Source organism: Microcebus murinus, chromosome 11 (genome assembly GCF_040939455.1).
Source record: "Microcebus murinus isolate Inina chromosome 11, M.murinus_Inina_mat1.0, whole genome shotgun sequence".
Lineage (NCBI taxonomy): Eukaryota > Metazoa > Chordata > Mammalia > Primates > Cheirogaleidae > Microcebus > Microcebus murinus.
This window is the reverse complement of record NC_134114.1, coordinates 58,713,392-58,737,716: the sequence shown is the minus strand read 5'-3', so window position 1 is coordinate 58,737,716 and position 24,325 is coordinate 58,713,392. Positions and strand designations below refer to the sequence as shown.

At 42.6% G+C, this 24,325-nt stretch overlaps 1 protein-coding gene across 2 annotated transcripts in view; it reads right to left on the bottom strand.

Annotated features, from left to right (window-relative positions):
- Positions 1–290: 290 nt before the first annotated feature.
- RASGRF2 (Ras protein specific guanine nucleotide releasing factor 2) overlaps positions 291–24,325 on the bottom strand; it is a 213,431-nt gene continuing 189,396 nt past the window's right edge. For both annotated transcript variants that reach the window (XM_012766816.2, XM_012766818.2), the window contains exons 19-27: positions 22,622–22,734; positions 17,661–17,721; positions 17,252–17,355; positions 15,093–15,177; positions 12,176–12,373; positions 9,090–9,169; positions 7,637–7,754; positions 6,989–7,057; positions 291–4,661 (exon numbers count right to left, since the gene is read on the bottom strand). In XM_012766816.2, coding sequence (XP_012622270.1) covers positions 4,569–4,661; positions 6,989–7,057; positions 7,637–7,754; positions 9,090–9,169; positions 12,176–12,373; positions 15,093–15,177; positions 17,252–17,355; positions 17,661–17,721; positions 22,622–22,734 — 921 coding nt within the window. In that variant the 3' untranslated portion in view covers positions 291–4,568. The remainder of the gene's footprint in view (positions 4,662–6,988; positions 7,058–7,636; positions 7,755–9,089; positions 9,170–12,175; positions 12,374–15,092; positions 15,178–17,251; positions 17,356–17,660; positions 17,722–22,621; positions 22,735–24,325) is intronic.

The following is a 24,325-nucleotide window of genomic DNA, read 5'->3' as shown; positions in this document are numbered from 1 at the left end:
TGCCATAGGATGGACTGAGCTGCTCTGGGGAGTAGTGAGTTCTCCGTGTCTGGAGGTAGTCAAATGTGGGCTGCAGATGTCTCAGGAAAGATCTAAGCACTGAAAAGAAAGTGTCACTAGTTGGTCATTCATATCTTTTTGGAGGTCTCCCAAATTACCTGCTACATAGGCTTCTTCTAAATGGTTTTTTCACTCTGAACTTTAGAAGTAAAAGAATACCGGAAGGAGCTCATTGATAAGAAGAGGACAATGTAGAAAACTCAGAAAAGAATTAAATGAAGAAACCAATGAAAGTTCCACGTATTCAAGAAAGGTGAAGTTTAATTTGCATATAGGCATAACTTACACCTCACCTGACAAGTGTTAGGCCACAGCACAAATCCCTCTGTCGAAATCACAAATGTCCACAGATTGGCAAAGTAGCTGGACATGAACAATATGCTTCTCAGACTAACACGTGTGTTTGCCCATCACACACATACAGATAATGAAGAAATATATTTCAATCTTCTACAAAAGAGAGCTGAGGATAATAATCATGTCACCTCACATTTGGACAGCACTTTACAGTTGACAGTCATTTAGTTGTCATGACAGCTCTGTGACGTAGGCAGCACAAGAATTGCTACTGATACCATTTTGCAGATGAGGAAACTGAGGCTCAGAGAGGTGTAAACACTGGCCTAAGTTTTTCTAGCTAGTAGATGGAGATCCAGGCCTGCGACCCAGAGCTGGGATGCCTAGTTCAGTGCTTTTTTTACAACTGGCTTTCTGGTGAAAAATGAAACGGGTTGAGTAAAAGACAGTGGTTCAACATCATTAAGTAGAACTATTATTTTCCTTGAGCAGATCAGATCAAGTAAAAAGTTTAACTTAAAAAGTTAAATAAATCCTTTGCTTTTAAATAAAAGTTAGGCCGGGCGTGGTGGCTCACGCCTATAATCCTAGCACTCTGGGAGGCCGAGGCGGACGGATTGCTCGAGGTCAGGAGTTGGAAACCAGCCTGAGCAAGAGTGAGACCCCGTCTCTACTATAAATAGAAAGAAATTAATTGGTCAACTAATATATATAGAAAAAATTAGCCGGGCATGGTGGCGCATGCCTGTAGTCCCAGCTACTCGGGAGGCTGAGGCAGCAGGATTGCTTGAGCCCAGGAGTTCGAGGTTGCTGTGAGCTAGGCTGATGCCATGGCACTCACTCTAGCCTGGGCAACAAAGCGAGACTCTGTCTCAAAAAATAAAATAAAAGTTAATTTTACTGGGAATAATCCCTCTATTGCATTATTCTTTTTAGTTCAGAATTTAAAAGCTGTCCAATCATTGCAGGCCGAAGGGCTTGTCCCATACAATCACGTGGGTGAAGAGGTGCCAATCCGTCATCATGCACTCCATGTGGGACCATGATGGATTTTTCTTTCCCAAATGATTCGGTGTCTATGAGTTTCATTTGTTTATAAGTAGTACATTAAGATGTGCTGAAATGTAACAAACAGTAATGGGACTTTGTGTGAGGGCCACTTGAAAATATTGCAACAGCAGTTTAAAATTCCTTCTTTAAATTCCTTCGGAAAAACACTAAGGAAAAGTGACAGTGTTCTACCTCGTGCCTGAATCTGTCAAATAATATATCAGCTTAGGTAAGAGATTTGTCCCTGTAGCAAAACTGGATGTCTTAGTTAATAACCAAGGGCATCCCCCAAAAGCCCAAAGATAATTCCATTGACAGTACAAATCGTGGGTATTCATTTGAAAGCATGAAATTGGATTTTACTTCTGATTTTCTAGGTTAATTTTACAGTATACATGCTCGCTACTTGGCTGTTAGAGGCTGACCTCACATCTACTCTTAGAAATGGGTCAGAAGAAACACTGCAAATTGCTTTTGGGGATTTTAAATGTGACAAAATTGAGGTTTTTAAAAAATGTGCATTCCTATCCCAGCTGGCCCACAAGTGGTGCAGGTCGCCAAAAGGAGATGGAGTTCTGTCTCTTGCTCTCTTGCAGCTTCAGCAAACTCCAGAATCCAGGAAGCAGAGGGTATGGAACTCTCAATAAAATGCTAAACGACCAGCATGGGGCTACACACCTGTAGCCCCAGCTACTTTGGAGGCTGAGGCAGGAGGATCACTTGAGCCCAGGAGTTCAAGGCCAGCCTGGGCAACATAGCGAGACCCCCATCTCTAAAATAAACAAAAAACAAAGGGAAAGCAAAGGATCAGCACAGCAATTGACAGGGCCCATAGATGACCAGGGCACCTCTAACAGCCTGCAGGAAATAGGGGCAAAAGGTTTGTCACCAGTGGAGGAAAAGCTGCATTCCAAAAGGGGAGGAGCATTTGGAAATTCCTCTAACTCTTATTTTTCTTTAATAGGAATGGTTACAGTGTCTCTGGAACATTTGGGTCAAAGAAATGAGTCCAAACTTCCAGGGAAACTGCATATAGAACCACTCCTTTCCCTCCAAAGGACTTTGGTGACAACAAGGCAGAGCAGAAGGCATGGACCTTCCCACTGCTGCTGTGTCTGAAACTAGTATGTGTGTGGTACTTTCACAGATTTGTCCTGGGTTTAGTCCACCTTTCATGACTGTTTTTGAGCCCAGAAAGCTAACCTTTATTTTTACTTTTCTTCTGCGAGACCTTGAGGTGTTTGGTGCAATTGACACATATTATTTCAAACCCTCAGTTTCTGAACATTGAGAAATAAATCACAAGTTATGCATTGTTAGGATCCAAACAGCCCATGCTTCTCATCATGCATCAAGATGCATCAACCTTTTATTTGAAACTAAAGAGAACAAACAAGCAACTTTTTTAAAAAAAAAAAAAAAAGAAAAATACAGCATCCATAAATAACCCTCCTTGGGTTTAGTGCTACACTGTTGGCTAATGAGCTATTGAAAATATTTTTGGAATGGTCTTCAAAAATTATAAATATTTTACTTAATTATTTCACTAAACAGTTATGTACAGAGATGGCCCTTACCGTGCAGAAAATGTACATTCTCTACCTCTATGATATATTACCAATGCTAGCTCTTCCATGGGGTCTTAAGAGCTAGCACGTGGAATTTATTATCAGCTGTTAGCTCTACCAACATAATTAAAGTGCAAGGAAAGAGGGAAAGCAGCCAGACAGATCAATGTTTCATTGTCAGCATCACTAAGCTTCATGCCTCTAAGAGAAAATGTCAGGTGCAATAGGCTCAGTTAATAATAACTCTATATTTTTTCTCTTCCTTCTTTTAAAGCAGCAGTCTCCCTGAGAAGAGAAGAGGGAGGTAAACAATGAGATAGCCCTATTTCTTCAATAACTGACTATCTTGGGAAAAGTAAGGTCACTTCCCCAGCCCAGGGTAGCAGGACTAACCCCTGCATTTGGTTTTCTACTTTAACAGCTGTCGGGTGGTTGGGCCCATTTCCCATGCACTTACGATACGCTCACTCAGAAAGATCTCAAAAACATTTTTAAACAAAGATAGCTACCAACAGCATATGGAAATGTGGGCTTTTGAAAAGAAAATCCCACTAAGGTGTTTTTTTAAAAAAAATACAGCCAATGTTCATAGTGAGCCTAAAAAAGGTTTGTGTAAATCAGGATAGGATTCCTACAGTACTATGAGGGGGAGAGAGGGAAAACAAGCAAAAGGTGCAGGGATGATTTTCAGGTCTATATTGTCCGTTGGTATCAAAACCCATTATTCCCCATAGCACTTGGTGGCCTTCCATCGTGTTCCACAGTTTTGTCGGTGAGGTGGGCGTGCACCTTTTTGCAAGCTCCTCAGCTGCCTCTCCAAGGCGGTCAGCTTCTTGGGCCCAACAGTCTCAGGAATGAGCTCCCCACTCCTAGCTCAAGTCAGCCACTGGCTGAAATCCTCTGAGGCACAGCCCACTGTATGTAATTAAGGAAATGTCACCTACAATCCATCTGTCTTTCATCATTGCTTTCCTATCCTGCCGCCTAAAGACTGGAAAGGCAGTTTCAGAACATACCATTTCTCAAATATAAATATTTATAATTGCACTGAAAACCATGCACATGCTGTGGACTGGAGTTGCTGATGTGTTGGCCTGTCCCTGGAGAGGAAGCCTCAGCTTTTCTGTGAAGCTTGTGACAAAAGGAAATGTAATGGAAGCAGTTAAATCCTAGGAGAAGATTGGTAGGTGTGCCCAGGCCAATAAAGTGCCAGGGAAACATCACAGGTCTTTCCCACGGATCCTTGTCCCTGAGTACTAACAGACGCGGGACAGAGTTGGAAATATACCTTCTTACCTGCTCCACTACAATGGCTACCAGCATCTCCCATCTTACATTCCCTTATGTAAAATGTGCCCTCAGCTTTACTAAATATCATTCTTTCACCTTCCCACCCGAGTCTTCAGCATCTGTGTTTGACCCAAACAGCTGGGTTTTCCCTCTGGCTGGACACAGAATTCCAGTCTGGTTCCATCTTCTTCGGTGGAGACAGGAGATGGGCTCCATGCTGCACCCTGCGAGGTGTGGCATGCACAATTCTGTCTGTCCCGCTTTCCGTGAAAACTCCGCGGACTCAGGGGCAAGGCCAGATGTTCAAGCAGGGAGTCGAGGTTCAATTTTCAGTGACAGCTCATATAGCGTATCTTCATCTATGATCAGGGCTTTGTCAAGCAAGTACTGCGTAACCTGAGAAGAGAGGGAAATCCCAGCTTTTACTTCCTTTGGAATGCCAGTACGTATGTTTTCTAAATAGAATCCGACACCGTTCAACAGTTTCTCTTAAACATTTTAAAATTTTCATATCACCAAAAAAAAAAAAAAAAATCATGACTATTCTGTCACTGTAAAAAAAAAAAAAAAAAATCAAACAGCCTTAGTCCTCTTTTAATCCCCAATCCCAGGCAGCTTCCTGAAGAGGCACCACTGTTACCATTTGGCTTGTACTCTTCCAGATGTTACGATGTCTTTATAGACATTACATGTACTTGCAGAAATTGTTTTCTCCCTTTATAAGCTATAAATGGTGCCACACTGTGCATTTTACTCTGCTTTCATCTCTTAACTGTAAGTCATGGAGAGTTCCCTGTGTCAATGCAAAGAGCTGTAACTGCTGTACAGTATTAATAGTGCAATAGATCAGAGCTTTAATGATCTCATGTTGATGGATGTTTAGTTGCTGTCAATATGTCACTATTACACAGTTATGATGAAATCCTTTTAGCATGATTCCTAGTGGTCATGTGTGAATATTGTACTAGGGTAGACACCAAAAATAGAAGGAAAGAAATGAAACTGATGGGGCATGAGGTATTTCCATGAACATTTTTCTTTATTTTTATTGAAATATAATGTACAAAAGTGAAAGTGAATAGTTTGACTAGTTTTGACAAATGTACCCACCCATGTAATTTATAGAATAATATAGAACAAATCCATCACCCTAAAAGTTCCCTTCTAGTCAATCTGCTCCTAGAAGCAACCGCTGCTCTGATTTCTTTTCTTTCTTTCTTTTTTTTTTTTTTTTTTGAGACACAGCCTTACTCTCTTGTCCTGGAAACTCCTAGGCTCAAGTGATCCTCTCGCCTCAACTTCCCGAGTAGCTGGGACTAAAGGCTCGCACCAGGATGCCCAGCTAATTTTCCTATTTTTAGTAGAGACGGGATCTCACTCTTGCTCAGGCTGGTCTTGAACTCCTGAGCTCAAGTGATCCTCCCACCTTGGCTTCCCAGAGTGTTAAGGTTAATAGGCATGAGCCACTGCATCTGGTCCACTGCTCTGATTTCTATCACCATATACCAGTTTTGTCTACTCTTGAACTCACATAAATGGAATCATACAATATGTAATACCCCTTTGTGAGTGACTTCTTTCATTCAGCATAATGATTTCAGATTCCTCCATGCAGTGGCATGTATCAGTAGTTTGTTACCTCTCATTGCTGAGTAGTATTCCATTCCAAAGATATTGAGTTGTTCATGCTTTTCTTATAGATTACAGCAATACTTTTATTGTCTCTTTGTTTTACATGTTGCAAATGCCTCCTAGTCTACTGCTTATCTTTTGACTTTTTAAACAATTACCCTTTGTCATAGAGAAGTTTTAAATTTTGATATAGCAAACTTTATCAAGGTTTTTTCTTTTCAATTATTATGGGTACATAATAGTTGTATATCTTTATAGGGTACATGTGATATTTTGATACAGGCATACAATGTAAATTAATCAAATCAGGGTGATTAGGTACTCTATCACCTCAGACATTTAACATTTTTTTGTTTTAGGAACATTCTAATTCTACTCTTTTATTATAGTTATTTTAAAGTATACCCTAACTTATTGTTGATTATAGTTACTTTGTTGTGCTATCAAATATTGTTCATTCTATCTAACTATATTTTTGCACCCATTAACCATCCCCACTTTATCCTCCCTCCCCGCCACTACCCTTCCCAGCCCCTGGTAACCATCATTCTACTCTGTCTCCATGAGATAAATTGTATTTAATATTTAGCTCCCACATACGAATAAGAACATGAGAGATTTGTCTTTCTGTGCTTGGCTTATTTCACTCAACATAATGTTCTCTAGTTCCATCCATGTTGTTGCAAATGGCAGGATTTCAAGAAAATGTTTTATGCAAGAGGGGGAAATCATCCACTTTGTGTTTTGGAGAGCTCTGTCTGTCTGTAATTTGTAAAATGGATTTTGCATTCTAGAGTGAATGCAAGTAGAGCACGCAACAGATATCGGTGGCTTGGCCTAGGGTTGGGGGTGGTAGAAGCAGAAGGAAGAGGAGCAGATTCACAAGAAATACAGAATGCAAAATCAATAGAACTTGATGATGAACTGATGTTCTTTTTTCTTAATTAGGCTTGCCAAGATTTTCTATTTCATTGATCTTTTCCATGAGCTAGCTTCATGGTTGTTTTCTAATTCATAGTTGTTTTCTATTTCATTAATTTCCACTTTTTTTCTGTATTAATTCCTTCACAACCGCAACCAAATAATATTACCTTTGGCTGATGGTCTATCCTGTAGGAAGTCTGCTGGAACTGGCGTATCTCTCTGATAATGTGTGATATCTAACAGAGAAAAAAAAAACAAAATGACAACAATGAAAGCAAAGCCAAGGTATTTTCCTGTATTGCAGCACATTCTCCCTAGGCCTCCTCCCAGATAGTCAGCCCTTCCTCCAGTGAAGCAGGTAGAGGCCTGTCTGATCATTCCCCATGCTTGCTGCCTTCTTGCCCTTCAAGCAGCCACATGAAATGCCAACAGCAAACAGATACTGAGTTTGTAATTGAGAAAGAACTGGCAGTGAGTGGCCTCAGGTTTGGAATAGGCAAGCTCTGGGTGCTATTGTCTTTGGGTTCCTTGATTCTAGGTTGGTGCTCAGAACCTGGTTGTCCAGTAAGAAGCCTTCAGCAACCATCTATAACTGGTCAGTCTCAGAAAGTCTTCCTTGGAGCTTTCTTCCACCTCCCCTTGGCCCACACTGCAAGCTGAAATGGCTCTGCCAACAATTTCCTCCATCAGCCAAATCAGGTTTCAGACCCAGTATCCATGACATTAAAAAGCAGACATTGACTTTTATTACTCAGCCTCTTCTCTATAAGCCATTGAAGTCATTGAAACAGATCGATTACAAAATTATCACCTACCATTCTCATTTTGGAAAAATTGACAAGGCCTTCCTCAGTAAAGTTTGGTGTTCCTTCTTCAATAAATGCCAGGTCTGTCAAGTACATCCCAAGGTAAGGAACCGCTGGAGGGTTGCAACTGCAAGACCAAGAGGCACTGTTCTCATGCTCATTAACGCAAATGTCTATTTCCCTCCCCAATTTAAACAGGAAGCAACGATGTTGCTTCAATTCTGAGGAATAAAACCTGTTTATTTCATTTTCAGAAGCACACTCATGCAGAGTTTTAAACACATTTCACAATAGAATATAATACAAAATGACAGCCCATGCTTTATTATGTGTTTGAGACAATGGCCCATTCAAACAACAGGATGTCTTAGAGACAAATACAAAACATTTGCTAGCAGTAATTGTTTGCAATATTTGTAAACTGGCCACACTTCTTTGAGGCAGAGAAGCTGTAGAGGAAAAACCCCTATGCCCTGACCTAATTAAATTAGAAACATTCAACCTTAATGAACTGGATGGAAAAATCAATGTGATAAGAGCTCTTGCACTATAGTAAATTTTGTTTTCTGTTTCAGTTAAATGTTTTAGAAGGTGTAGACTTAATTAACATCACAACTGCAAACTAAAGTGAGACACTGTTTTGTTTTGTTTCATTTTGTTTTTGGAGGAGCAAGGGTGGGTATATTTGGTCTTCTCAAAGAGAAGAGACCGAGAACACAGGATGCAGAAAGAACTGAATTTGAACCCCAGTTTGACCAGTCACTAAGTGATAACTGGACAAACTCTCTGAATGACAGTTTCCTCATCTATAAAATAGGGACAGAAAAGCTCATTTCTTTAATTTGTTGTGAGGCTTAAATAAGACACAGCAGGTACTTAGTGTGAAACCCGCCATTTAGTAAATATTTCGTGAATAGTTCTTATACTCTTATTGCTGCTATTATTATTAGGCTTGCTTTCCCTCACACCATCAGAGAACTAACATTTTTCCAGAGTAAGTAAAATAATTGTGGTAGATCATGAGAAAAACAGTTACAGAATAGATTCGATGTTCTACATGTGTGTGTGTAGAAAAAGAAAGATCCAGAAATAGAAAACCAAAAGTATATAACAGTAATCAACAGGTGCTGGAATATTTAAATAAAAATCACAGGAAATCATTGTGCTTAGAGGAGGAAATAACTGAATCGAGAAGCTTTTTATACTAAAAGATGGTCTGATTTATTATGATGACATTTTCTTAGGAATACTCCTCATTCCATCAGTGTATCTGTAAGAAATTTACCGTACACACAGTATCCAAAAAAAAGGAAAATCAGAAAATACTTAGATAATGGAATTTATTTCCCATTTGTTTTTCTTTTCAAAGCAAAGTAGGAGTTAGGCCACTATTTGTATACTATATAAATTATGTACATATATTTCTTAATTATGAATAATTTAATAATTAAGATAGACATACTTTTTAAGGGTTTCTCTGAGATTTTTAAATCTTCCTTCAGATGAAACGGTCTTCTGTAGTTTGTCCATTAGAGCTTTTGTCTAAAAAACAAAAACATAAACTTAATGTCATGAAAATACTATGGTTTGATACGTTAGTAAGTCATCCAAAGATGCTCAGTTCTCTTCTCCAGTGGCAGGTGCTGTGACCTTTGTCAGAATAAAGGTCACTGTGTGATACTGTTGCGGCAGTGTGTACAGCTAGTGTTACAGCTCTTATTCGTTTGACCAGGGAAAGAACCAAGTGGCACACAAAGAGTCGGAGAACAGTCTTTATTCTTCTACAGCAGGCTCAGCACACCTAGTGTTACAGCTCTCTTTGTGTCTTCCGATATTCTCCCCCTCCTGCCCTTCTGCCCCTGCTTTTATACCCTTGGTAGGGCTCAAAAAGCATCCAATCAACTACAAGCTTTAACATCCAATCAGCAACAAGCTTTAACATCCAATCAATAACAAGCTTTAACATCCAATCAAAAACAGTGGGATTCAAAAATTACCCAATCAGGATCATGCAAACAGCGTGGCCGGAAACAGGCAGCGGCACGTGGGCCTGGGGGCATTCCGGCAGGCTGTGTGCCCCGGGGCCTGGCCCCAATAGCGTGCCCTCCAACTGGTTATGTGCAGCACTGGCCCGAGGAGATGCAGAGCAACAGGGAGGCGGCAAGCCACCTCATCCTGGCGCCTGCCATTTTCTGTATCAATATGATTCTACCGGTGTAGCAATAGGGCATTGTGTTTACAGGGAATGTAAAAAGAACACGGGGAGAAGAGGAAGTGCCTGTATCTATATATTTAGCCAAAAAGAGAGAAAAAAATGTATAGAAAAAAATTGCAATCTATGGAAAACTTAGGGACTAAAAGAACCGAAAAATGAGTGTTACACGTAGAATCCTAAAGGCCAGGTCTCATGTCAGAGAGTTTCCACAATGAGTCTTTTTGAATGTTAATCTCCAAACCATGAAAGCATGTATGTGGTTACTTTGGTATTGACTGAGAAACATACTCTACTCCAGATCCTTTCTTTTTTGATCATCTTCATGAATTTGTTAGAAAAATATAACTAATGTTTACTGAGAAATAGTAACATGGTTGTTGACATTGGTATGGAGTTTCTTCGATGACATGGGAAAGTGGTAGGGTGGCCCTTGAGGCTCTTGGCCCTGGAGATATGGCCTCTCTGGAGGACAGTCTATCAGCCCTGCTAAGGCCACTGTGATTTACTCATACATGTGACTTAAATGGTATATATTTTAATACCTCTACAGGTGGTATATTCAAAATTATTGAAGCAATAATTTCAATATTAGTCTTATGTCTATTCCAAGGTCAGTCCAGTGATCCCTAAACCTGCATCCTGTAAAACACAAGAATGTCACTTAAGTCAACTATAGAGAAAGCCTGGGAGCTTCCTTCAGGAAGATGTAGGGATCCCTTGATGACAGCTTGTGATCCCTGGAAAGCTGGTGAATTGGAATGAGATTGGTGGAGTGCACCGATGTTGATTTCCTAGCTGTGATATTGTCTATAGCTATGCACAATGTTGCCACTGGGGGAAACTGGGTGTAAAGTGTAGGGAATCTCTGTATTATTCCTTACAACTGCACTTGAATCCACAATCATCTCATCTCAAAATAAAAGACATTCTGTTTTTGGTTTTCTTTAAAAGAAAAAAACAGTATTAATTAAAACTGTGGCTTACTATTTACCAGGTCCAGGTGTTATTGACAGAAAAAGGACTTGTGAGTATTAAGGGGCCAAATTCAGGATTCTCAGAGCACTGCATTTTTGCTAAGGAATAATGGGTGAAAGGTAGGAGGAAAGATATAACTTAGGCTTGATTTCTTGCTACGTGAAGAAATTAGAATCTCTTCTATGGGAAAGGGATAGGTTTAGCAAGAGAAATGGGGATAGAAAAGTATAGGAAATAATGATTGTCTCTAAGAGGAGCTTAAATCCTCAGAGGGGGCAATAAAACCAGACAGTTTGCAGGAAATGTCAGCAGAATATATTTATGCTGTTCTTCCAGCCTGGGGCCCTAGAGGTGGGTACCCTGCCAATGCTCCTCTCCACGTTGGGTGGTCACAGCGAGGTAGGCGTGGTGGTATGTGGGCAAGGGTTAGGCATACAGGGCCTGACGTAGCCCCTCCTAGCCACTGGCATCAATGGGATATGAAGGAGCCTGGGGAGTTCCCCAGGGCCCTTTGACAGGGCCAAGGTGGTCATCTAATAACGAAGAGTTCACATGCCCACCAGAGTTCACCCAAGGGCAGAGGAGCCTGTGGGGTGGTGAGGTCAGTCCAGCTCTCTGGGTGCAATCAACACGCCTTGCTTCTGGGCAGGGCAGGCAGACCACGTGACACCAGGTACAGGCAAGCCACAGTGGCCTGCACCTAATAACCAATCAGCGAAGGACTACAACAAGAGGCCAGAGGTGCAGACAGCCTCCCAGAAGCCTGGAGAAGCCATCCCTGACACCCACCAACACCCAAGGAGAAGGCCAGGAGAAAGGGCAGGCGAAGAATTGTGATTTAATTTGAATCTGAAAATATCTGAATGGAAACAGGCATAGGCAAGCCACATCCAACGAAGAAAATAAAGAAAGCTGTATTTCTGCATATCTAAGTCTTTACACCAAAACTTTAAATTCACCACATGAATGACAAAGAAAAAGGTGAATGTTGAGGCTCTTAGCCCCTGGCTTTCACCCTAAGGCATTTGTATCCTTATTTGGGGGAAGAAATAATGGATTCGTTGGATATCACTCTTCTCAGTTGGAATCACTGTGCCCTCCTGAAATAATTCGGGAAATTCTTGACTGACAACCACATTGTTTGAGGTTGTCCCCCCAAAACGTTTTAATGACTGTTTTAGAAAGGCACATGAGTGAAATCAATTAAGTGGTAAGAGCACAGTGATTAGCCGTGTTGGCACCTTGCTTTGGCAGCTGAGCTGCTCGTTTCAGTTAACGATTTCCTAATTAGTCATATGTATCTTGTCTCTTGTCTCCCAGCCTCTCAGCAGCAGGACGTGTGACTCGCTGATGCTCACCTGCTTGGACACCTTGGCCCACGTTTTCTTCAGCCTGTAGATGGCACTTCTGTTTAAGGCCGAGGTGATCTCCAGCACGCCGTTGTAGTTGTGCAGGCATCGGCAAATGTCCGCCACCGCCACCCACTTCTCGATCGCGTTGGCACGGGAGCTGACATCAGCGTAATTCATTATCTGGGAGGCCACCAGGTTGCTCATCTGAGACAATCAAAAAGCCCAGAGAGGCTGTCTAAGAGCCAAAGCAGTGCATTTAGGCCAATTACCTAAATTATCTCCAGACAGGTCCGAAAAGCAGGGTGTTGAGTGGTGTGAAGATCACGTTCCATACTTAGAGACCAACTTTCTAAGGAGACTATACAGTCTGTTATAATAACAACAACAAACTAATAATGAGCATCTGTTCAGCCTTTGAGTGAAGAGAGGGATTAATTTGCAGTCCAGCTTGTTTGGGGGAAAAGGCAATTTTGTTAATCAGTAATTTTGATGGAATTATTGCTAATCATTATTGAGGAAATGGGATCCTAACCCCTGAGGGAAGGCGATGCCTGCAGATCCTGGGTCTCACTCCTTGGGGCCTTTCCACACATTCCTTGGCTCCCGACAGTGTGTAGGTCCTCACCCCGGGAGGCCTTAGTTACAGAGAAAGAAAAAACACTTGTCCCCAGTCAGATCAAATTCTCAACTGATCAATGCTCAAACCAAACACTCAGCTGCAGAAGAAAAGAGAACATTTTCTTCTTCTTATCCTATTTTTCGCCAGCAGTTAAAAGGACCTACAGTTTCAAGGCTAAATACCGTAATTCTGCTAGTTAAAGCCAGTTTAAGAAGCTCAACTCTTACAATATGGAAAAGAAAAGGCCAAAATAGGATTACTGTATTAACAAAGGGAAAATGTGGCATATGATCTTATATCTATACACTAAGTCTGATGGCCACACACCCATTCTTTGTTGATTCTGAAGATACTTAAGATCTTATAGTGCCTCAAAATTATCATTGTGGATATTCATTAAAGCACCTACTAAGGTGCTATTCTCTGAGCACCCAGTCATCCTTACAGTAAAGACAGAAATTATTTGGAATCCAGTTTGTTCAAGGAAGAGATTTTGTTCATCAGTAATTTTAATGCAGTTATTGCCAATAATTATTGAGGAAATGGGTAGAACATGCCTTCTTTCAGGTGCTGAGAAAAGAAAGACAAATAAATCAGTGTCCCTGACCTTGAGGCAATCTGAGCAAAGCTACGTCTCTGTGTGGAGGGGCTTGAGAACATGGAGGCAGCCTGGGGCATCTGGCCTAGTACAGAGGAGGCTTCTAGAAAGAGGTCATGCCTGCACTGATTCCTAAAGCATCCAAGTATAAGAGCAAAGGGACAGAGGTGGGAGGCACGGTGTAGTGGAGGATGTGACAGCCGTGTGAGAAGCACAGGGGCTGGGAGAGGCAAGGATGGCAGATGGGCAGGGCTCTTGTACGCCAGGTGGAGCAGTTGGGACCATATCCTGAAGAGGAGGGGAAGCCACTGTCAGATTTTTGTGAAAGAGAGATATAATTAAATTGGCCTTTCAGAGGAGTTGTTCCCATGGCCCTGCATGAAGAAGGGGTTGGAGGGCAGTGAGATGGCAGGGGACAGATGCGCTGGGAGCTCCTGGGGAGAGAGGATGGAAGGCCGGACCAAGGTGGTGGCAGTGGGGAAGGCAGGGTGAGGAAGGGCCTGAGATGCATGTGGATTCAGGGTTCACAAATATGTTGGGGCTGGTAAGAGCGAGGTGGGTAAGGGGGAAGGTGACCTCTAAATCCCGTGCTTGGGTGAGTGAGTGTGTTCTGAGGCCATTACCCAAGACTAGGGACAAAGATGATGAGGAAGCAGGCTTGGTGACTCTGGGCTATAGACAACCGCTTCCACCTGCAACTTGTTGAGAGCTCCATGCAGAGGTCATCCGAGTGGAGGAGATACGTGGGTCTGGGGCCCGGGACAGAATCTCCGGTTTGAGTGTCCATTATACGCCAGGTGCAGGTACAGCACAGGTAACAGAGATTTACTCCCCGCAGCAGAGGCTCTGCTTCTCTGAGTGTGGACTAGATGAGTCACGCACCTCGTCCTTTAGGCAGCGGTGACATTGAGGCTCACTGTGAGGTAGTGTTCACGCAGCATCTATGTGCTCTGAGTATACCCTGTGCAAAACACTATCTTGGCAATCTACACTGTCATTTTCGTATTTTGATTCTCGACAACTTATTAATTTACCCATGGAGTTCCTGGTAGTTTTGCTTATTTTTTTTAAAAAAAACACATCGTTATTCCTTTTCCTGTAGCTCAGCAGAACTGGAAAGGGAGCCTTCTCTCTGCCTGGATAGACCTGAAGACACTCCCACATCTGTTACTAGTTCTACCACAGCACTGAGACCATGAGAGCAGAACCAATGAAAAGTCTGTGGGCACAAAAGCACCTCCTAATCTTCCTGCTGGGGAAAGGCAGAGCTGGGAGATTGATGGACAGCTGGCCATTGTAGTACAGAGCCACAGAAACAATGAGATTTTGCTCTAAGAGGTCCTTCCAACCCTGGAATGCAATTCATGCTGAACGGTCAGTAGTGATGAAGAGCAGCTGCATCAACCCAATCTTACTGTCACCACTGCCACCACCACCAGGGGCCAGTGACACATGTGCTGCTCACTCGGTTAGTCAAGTTAGGGCCAGGAAGCAACAATGATCATGAAAAAAGTAACCCCAACCTGTACGTTACTGAGCACTTGCCAGACATGGGTACCATCAAAGGTATGTCAGGAAGTTAACTGGAAATTATTGCAATACTGTGAGCTCTTAGGTGGCAGAGTTGTTTGATTTTAGAGGACTTTTAAGACTCTAATATTCATCCCCTTTAACACGCCCAAAGTTTTATTTTTATGGCTACTCACATCATTGAAGTGCTGGCTGGTTTTCATAATGTAAGGAGTTCTTTCATTTTTATCCAGCTTCATCCACCCTTGCCCAAGAAACTCTCTGAAAGTTCAAAACAAAACACAAAAAGCAATTAAGTTTTTAAAAACTGGTGACTATGATCCTGGATAATTATCATGAATATTAGATACATTAAATTTGACATTGCCTAGAATGTCACCTACCCTTGGTGCTACTGGCCTCTCAAATTTTAGCTCAATGATAACATTTCACCCCTTGATACCAAAAAGAAAATGATTTTTCAGTTTCCAGCTTTCTCTTATAAATGTGTGGAACTTTGTCCCTGTTGGGATCATACAAAGGCTTCTCTCCGAAGTTGGAAAACCACCACCAACACAGGAGAAATGAAGAGGTTAAGAGCTAATTCAGAAACCATGCCGATTTTCTCAGGATTAGTTGTTAAAAACAGTAAACTTTAGCGAAGGGTTCAAAAAAAAAAATGCATCACCACCAAACAGGTTAATGAAGAACAGAATTTTTTCCTCCATTCTGCTGGAGGATGTAGGCTCCAAGGACAGGGGTTTTGTGTTGTCCCCAAAGCTCAAGATAGTGCACATGGTTAGGGCTTGTTACACTTTCACAGCATGTGCTCCTGGCGAGGGTGTTCAGCAGGTGGCAGCTCAGCTGGTTGGAAGCTCTGCCATCCTAACTTCACTCCTGAGCAGGTCGCCAGACTCTAGCATGAGTAACCAGGGACCATTAAGATGGAGCGTACAGGAATTAGTTTGTAAAGGCATTAAAAGAAAAAAAAAAAAAACCTTGAAATGACTCTGACACATTCTTAACACAGAAATGTTGACTGAGTCCTCGGGCAAGGTTCTTTGCCCCTTGCTTTTGCTGGTCCTGCTCCCATCCTGAGGAGTGCTGGACATAGGGTGCCAGTTGCACAGATGTAAATAATTGGTAGATAGTCACACAGGCACCGAGGGGACCGTGAGGAGAGGTGGGGAGGGCCTCAGGAGGGGACAACGGCAACCACAACGGTTCTGACTTTGCTCTTCCTCCGCAATCCCCCATTCTCACTGGGCTGGAGGCTGGTGGGGCGTGGGGTAGTGGTGGGAGTGGGTGGGAAGAGACAGTGTGAGTCCTAACTCAAGTCTTCAAATAGTCATTGGGTTGATTTCAATGGCCCGTGGGGCACATTCCTATTTTAATTTGTCTTTCATGTTCATAGATAGGTCTGTGAGTGCTGGAAGAGGGGCAGGGAAAGAAGATAAAATGCATTGAAGATCAGTCTGCAGGGGCATCCTCTGGCCCTGCCCTGGTGCCTCTCTGACCCTCAGCCACCTGCCCATGCCTGGACCCTCCGTCATCACAGACACCCTCTGCTCTGCATAGCACATGGAGCACATTGGTGTCTCTCATCCCTCCCCTCCCTTTACCTCCAATCTATTAGTTCATGGAAAACATGTGCTCACAGTTGCCATCTGTCCAAACAAAGGCCTTGTTTGTGCGGCTACCAAATATGACAGCTGGAAGGGACTTAAACAGCCTCCCCTTACTCTACACACAAGCAAACTAAAAGGCTGTGTGATAAAGCTTAGCAACACCTGTGGATTTATGAAGAACGGTGGCAGAATTTACAGCCTTTACCCTACGTCAGTGTTTCCCAAGGTGTGCTCTTGGATTACCCAGAATTAGCTTTTTTTTTTTTCCCTTGACAATAGAGTTTCCTCAGCCTCAACCAAACCTACTCGAGTCAGAATTCCCGAGGGGGGTATCTAGGAATGTTCATTTTTAAACAAGCTTCCCAAATGATTTTAGGCACACTGAAGTTTGAGAATGACTATTGTTAACTGTATCCAGGCTTCTGTAATTCAAGGATAGAAGTGTACAAAGAAATTCACATACTATGGTAACCCTAGTCCATATAGAAACACAAGAGTGGCTGTTTTGAGAGTCCTCAAGTCAATGTTTCCAACATAAACTAGAATCAAAACACATTCAAGTGGGGCCAAACCATTTTGAGATTAAAACTCACACCTCTGGGTATGTGTGTGTGCGCACACAGAGACACACACACACACACAAGACACACGCATAACACACACACAGACACATCTGCCTTAGGAATGACGTCCACTTTCTAAGCCAGCTAGTGCAGCCGGGCACTCACTCATAGGGAATGCTTCTGAAAACAATGTGGTCCAGGAGGGTGATCTGCTCAGCCAGCTCCATGGCGGACAAGGTCTCAAAGCACTCGGCCTTCAGACAGTCAGTCTGTGAGAGAGGAAGAAGGAAAATGAAATAGTCAGGGCAGGTCAGCGAGGCAGGTAGCCGCATGTGCAGAAATGTGACATCCGTCACCAGGTTCTAGCTATGAAAGGAAATGGCGGAAAGCTCAAAAACATCAAGTCTACATTAATAACATCACGGACCAATAGGTAGGCTCCACACCAAATGTGGTCCATCTCACAGAACTTCACAGATAGGACAAATGGTCAAACACTCGGGGAAAAGTTACAAGTCCACCTCTGACAGTAGACATGAGCTCACCTCTGACATAGAAATGTGGCCGAACTTACCATTTGGATTATATCCTCTAATTTTAGGTGGATGTCATCTTGATCATCTAGTGAAAGGGCTCTAAAAAAAAAAATCAAAATGTCCTCCATGAAAAAAGAAATAGACACGCTAGGAACGAAACTACAAAATACAGTTTGGTTTCCCTTAGGTGGGCACCCTGAGAGGTTGGGTCTGCAAGGATGTGCAACACGGCAGGCTGCTGAGCTGGGGACAAGTGGTTCCAAAACAAAAAAATCCACAAGAGAATCATCAAGACAACAGCAAATTTAGAACAAAGGGCCAACTTGTTACATACATGCAAGGTTGTAAACACAACAGCCGCTGTCAACGCAAACCTGAGGGTGAGTGGGGTGTGCTCTGAGTTATGGAGATGATCTGTCATGGGAGTTGGGGCATCCTCTAAACCATCAGTGAGTTGCAGTCATGGACCTGAGTGCCTGTCCCCACCTTCCACCCGCCACCCTGGGCCTTCCCTGCTGATTCTGCGGCAGAAGGTGCACAGCCGCCCCCTTCTCAAGCTCATGTAGACCAGAAGCTCAGGGGAGTCCAAACAGTGTCAGGCAGGAGCCAGCAAATAAATTCTTCCCCTTTGCTTTCTAGACACACTTTTCTCACACACTTTTGGTCCCATATCCCACAAAGGGTGTCATTCAGCTGTCAATAAATACCTTTTTTTGGGGAGGGGGGAATGGATAAATGATGAATGAATGAATAAGTAAATGAACACATAAGTTAATTAATACCTAAGATATTGGTTTCAGAAGAGGGAGTATATTTTATGTTCAACAAAAGTTCAGAGTCCAGGAGAATTATACTGAGTAGGCATCCAATTATATAAGTTGGCAATCAAGGCCAGGCATTTTAAGTTATTCAAATGACAGCACAAGCACATATTGAAAGTACTAACATATTTAACCAGTCCCGAACCATGTAGCCCATCTGCTGGAGGAAGCCAGTTTTAAAAGAAGTAATGATGTGATGTTCTGTTGTATTCTGAGTTGGTAATAAAACCACACGAAAATACAGAATCAACACAGATGGTTTACTGTATTCTAATTGTGTGCCGGTCACGTGTTCAGCATTTTACACATGCTACCTCCTATATCAGAAAAAAATCCCTTCTAGCTAAGCTTTAGTATCTCCACTTTATAGATGAGGAAACAAAAGCTCAAAGACATGGACTAGGATTCCAGAACAGTTGTGCTTTTCCTGTTACTCTGAGCATCTTGTAGGTACAGTCACGAAAAGCGCCTCTGCAAGGGTGCCACACACAGCGCACAGTCAATAAATGCCACTCCCTCCCCTCTGCCTCCCTCCCCTCTGCCTCCCTTCCCTCTTCCAAAAGCTCTGGCTGTTTGAAGGGGAGCAGGAGCCTTCTACAACAGATTATACTAATGGCAACCCTCTTGTCAGCAATTAGTCATGTCATTTGTGAGCAGAAAGGAATAGTAATCACATGCTGAAGGGCAGAATAAGATGAGGAAAAAATAAGTTAAGCACACGTCTCTCCAAAGACTCTCAAATCACATTTCAGGGTGACAGATAGCAGATGGAAGTGAGCCTCTCCCAAAGTGTTTGTCACTGTTTGCACTGTGGTCCAGCTTCCTGGAGAGAGATCTGTGGCTCCACCAGCTATGTGTACCAGTGGGAAATATCTTTTTTATGAGGCTGGGCAATATCCTTCCCTTGGAAAGAAATGATCAAGTAGTCAGTGCCTATCAAAGGGTCCTCTTCTCAGTGATTTACCTCTAATATACCAAGATGCTTTCTGGTTCCATTAAGGTATCTAATATTTATGTCTCCCTGCTGATGCTACTTGGGGATTTGAGGTGTGAGGGTGACCTCTTTAGGAACTGAGCCCACCACCGTTGACCATCCAAGAAGTCAGTCACTGTTTCTTTTCATTCTGTGGCATGCTAGGTATCTATAAAAATCTCTACACTGAATACATTTTTGAAGACAGCTAGTTAGACAACTTTGGAGGGGAGTGGTATTTTAGAAATATAGAAGTCTTGAGCGAAGGTTTTTATTCACAAACAGAGCAACAAACTACCTTTGGTAATTGGTATATTCATCATTAAATAACCCCTGTGAGTCAGGGACGGCTCTTCACAGAGAAGTTTTGCTTTATTGTATTACTGTAATATATGTTTAAATGCATTTTTTTATGTTCAGATCTCTCTGTTATATGACTGGAATGCATATAAATCTCTAAATGTCAGAGCCACATCTAACTACAATATGACGTGTTTTTATCCCTCAGCCATAACCTGGGTTCACCGTTCAGAACTGTGAAGCACCAAATAAGCTTAAAAGTAAATGGGATCAAGTTGTGCAAGTGGAAAATTCCTCCTTCAATTACAGAAATCGGGGTAGTCTAAAAACAGAGCCAAGAGCAAGCAGCCTCCGTCTGGAGACTGGTCCACACTCTCCTTGTACAGACAAGGTGGTGACGCCTAAGAAAAGTCGCAATGGGCTGAGATCTAGCCTGGTTTCCCTTGGGCCATATCGCTTTGATGACAAAACTATTTTTCCCAAGAGCTACTGTCAGCGCTGCTTGCTAATAGTTTAATAATAATAATGATTATAATCATAGCTGTAATATGAGACTAATTACATTTCAGGGACTGTGTCAACCTCTTTATACATATGATGTACCCTTCACGACAACCCAGTGAAGTCGGTATTACTAGCCCCATTTTATAAATGAGGACACCGAGGGTCAGACTGGTGGAGAAACTTGACAGCTGTAAGTGGCTGGGCTGAGATTTAAGCCTGTGACATCCTGCAGAAGTCAGAATCAGACTGCCCAGTGTTGTACTCCTACTGTACCATCTGCCAAAATTTCTCTTCCCTGTTGGTCTCGCGCTTCTAATTCCCAGGTCACTACTCGGCAAAGAGAATTGGCACATCCTGAGCCTGACGAATAAAGAAGACCTGGGATGGTGAACAGGACTCATCTGAAGCACCAAGTCCAACTGACCGGTTTCTGAGGTCCCCTCGTGGTGTGGATGGAAAACTCTTAGCATTGATTGGAAATGTCTGGCGCAGGTGTCTTGAGGGGACTGGCAAGAAGAGGGCCTCACATTAGTCAATCCTGACCATTTTTTTCCAGTCTGAACACCCTCGTTTCCCTGAAAGCTACTTAGTCAAATGTCCCTAGGCACACAAACTTCCAGAATGTAGTTTTTCTAAGTATCGATGTTTTAAATACGAAGAGCATAACGAACTGTTGACATGGAGAGGAAAGGAACAGCCATCACCCGCAGGCATAAGCACTCATCCGCTGGAACAGGCTTGTCCTGAATACACATTTACAATTTTAAGTCTCAAAATAGACTCAGTAATGGAATTCCTAAGCGTACTTAGATGTTTTCATGGAGTGGAAAAAGTAAAGAAGGCCTCTAATTGTGCCCTAGGGCTGCCCTAACAAAATATCACAAACTGAGTGGCTTAAAACAACGGAAATGTATTGTCTCACAGTTCTGGATCAAGGTCTGAAATCAAGATGCCAGCAGGGCCATGCTGCTGCAGAAATTTGTAGGGGGGTCCTTCCCTGCCTTCTCTTAGTTTCTGGTGTTCTGCTAGCAATCTCTGGCTTTCTTTGGCTTGCAGCTGAAAATGCCTATCTCTGCTTATGACATCGTCTCTGGGGGTTGACTTCTTATAGGGACACGAGTCAAATTGGATCTGGGGCCACCCTGTTCCAGTAAGACCTCATCTTAACTGATTACACTTGCAATGGCCTTATTTCCAAATAAGGTTACATTTTGAGGTACTGGAGGTTAGGACTTCAACATACCTTTTGGGGGGGTACACATAAAAGCCCCTACACCAAAGACTGGTCTGGCTATGGGATCTTCAGCTAATGAGGGCTAAGATGACTTATGGGCCAGCTGCTAGAGTATCGTAAACCAAAATCTGGCATTGCTGCATCAGGAAGGGACTTCCAAAAACATAGTGGACTGAGCTAAAATAGACTCCTCTCTACACACAAGCACTCTTGGATAATGTGCACAAAGAAACAATGTAGCCAAGCTTGAAAGAAAGAAAGAAAAGATTATTTCCAGAGATTGTAAATGAAGAGGGAACTAGAAACCAGAATGATAAAAGAGTGCCAGGCCCTAGCTGGGCTTCCCACCCTCAAGTGGGGAAAGAGGATAGAGCCATGAGTGAGCTGGGAAGTTATAACTGAAATGTCTGTACAAAGCCATTGATAGCTTCCCTTTTTTGTGCAGAATGGACTAGAAAAAAAAATCCACCCACCACTTCAAGAAGCTATAAGAAAGCTTGCTACTTGCTTAACTGCTGGGTGTAACCAACTATGGACACAAGTCTCTAGTGGGATAACCAAAGTTCAAGCCTTTATCACACAGAGGGGTGGAGTCACGCTTTACACAATCCCACACAATTACACAACCTACATGAGGTGGAAATCCTAAACGGAAAAATTGACAGAAAAATCGGTTTAGGACTAGTGAACATAAGCCGAAGAAAATACATAACTTCTCAGTGATGGTGCATCCACAATCTAGGTGCACGGGACTCCCTCAGAATCACCACCACCCTGCTTATAAACATAAGCTTAGGATACAAAATTAGAACCTGTGTGAGGAAAAAGATCTCTCTGCAATGTCTGCTGGACTCACAGGAGAGGATCCCTAAAGCTTCCTTCTTTTAACTTTAGGCCCTACAGTAAACCACAGTCTGCCCATACAAACAGGCACCATCTTGCTCCACTTGAGTCATGCCATCCTGACCAAAGTCTTCCTCAGACAGCAGCCTCCACATTGCCCCCAGGAAAGAGAAGATGACAGATAATACTTTACTGGTGAGAACACAATCCCAGCTGCCCCCAGGATTCTAAGATTTATCCTTCTCGTTTGATAGGATCTTATTTTCTGTGAACATAGCACAAACAAACCTAAGAAATTCAATCAGCCTCTGCAATGGCTTTTACCTCAGGATATTTGCTGTGGCTTTCCTTTCTTGGGGAAGGAGGTCTGGGTCTCGCAAAACTTCTTCTAGCAAATTTAGGACGTTCATCTTTAATTCGTTGTTGAGCTCGAAATCCTATAAAACAAAATGAATCTTTTTAAATTTTAGTTTTGAAGGGTTAATAAAGCTCTGTGACATGTGACACCAGGCCTCATGATAAATTCTCTAGAAGATAGGTACGGAAATTAAAAATATATGGACCCCAGAGCTCCCACCACCCCTAGAGATACTGATTTGCTTGGTCTGGGATGATGCCCTGGCATTGGCCTTTCTGATGGGCTCCCCAGGGGACGCGAATATCGGGGTTGACAACAATTGCTCCAGGGACAGTAATTGGGCAGGGTCCTTGACAAAGCTTGCAAGGCCCTGGTCAACCCCTCCAGCCACTTATCTCACTCTGCTTACATCCCCATAACTTCCAACACATACCACACACTCACTCACACTGTCCTACACCTAGCAATGCCTTCAGTTCCTCACAGAGATATGAGCTGCTCTTAGCCTGGAACACTGTGCCCCTCGCTGCATTTATTTCTATTCATCTTTTGGGTGTAGAAGGTGATATACATTCTCCCTGGAGTCTTTCTTAACTGACACAGTGGAACTGGGAGCTTTTTCTTTGTGCTCCCTTGAAACTCATAACTCACCGCTATCATAACATGCTGACTGTATTGTAAGGGCCAATTTAATTGCCTGCTTTTCCACTGAACCATGAATAAGATCAGTAACTGGTACACAGCAGTAGCTCAAAAAATATTTGTTGCAAGAATAAAATCTATCATTTGGGTGGTGACTTCATTGAAGCTATGCTAAGGCTGTCGACATCTGTATCTGTGTCAGTACAGATACGCTAAGGGCTAAAGAATGACACAAATGGATGGGGCCACCTCAAACCAACGCAGGAGAGAGACTGAAGGGGCACCCACAGGACAAAGTGAGAGCAATATGAGCATCCAAATGAATAATGAGAGTAATCAGCAATAATCAACTGAACAAAAAGAACCTGCAAGTTCTTCCTGATCCTTACATAGATAGATAGATAGATAGATAGATAGATAGATAGATAAAGGGGGTAGAAGACAAAATTGTTCTTTATAGTGGAATTACAACTAGTAAATGCAAAGGAATAAGTGAGTTAGAAAATCACCATTTTCAACCAAACCAGTAATCACGGGTTCAGGCAAGGATCATGAATGGGTGCTCAAATGGCTCACTAAAATATACTGGGACAGAATTAACAGTCTCAGAGTACTTCCCAGTGCCTACCTGTTAATTTCAAAGGGAGAATCTGTCAGATAGCACCTTACCCAAATGATCAAAGTTAACATCCCCAACGATGGAACAAATCAATGTCATGTACCTACTAACATAGTATTATTCTATAACGGAATATACCACTTCCTTAGTATTTCTGCCCAAAATGCATAATCTTGATCTAATGGTGAGGAAGCATTGGCCCATACTCTTCAAAAATATCAATGTCATGAAAGAAAGAAAAACTGAGGAACTCTTCCAGTTTAAAAGACACGAAAGGGGCCACAGCTAAATGCTCCATGTGAACCTGGATTAGACCTGGGGTCAGGAGGAGAATGCTTAGAAAGGGCTTTACTACGACATCCGGCACATACTGAATCAGAACTAGGCACCAGTAGAGAGCAGTCTATGA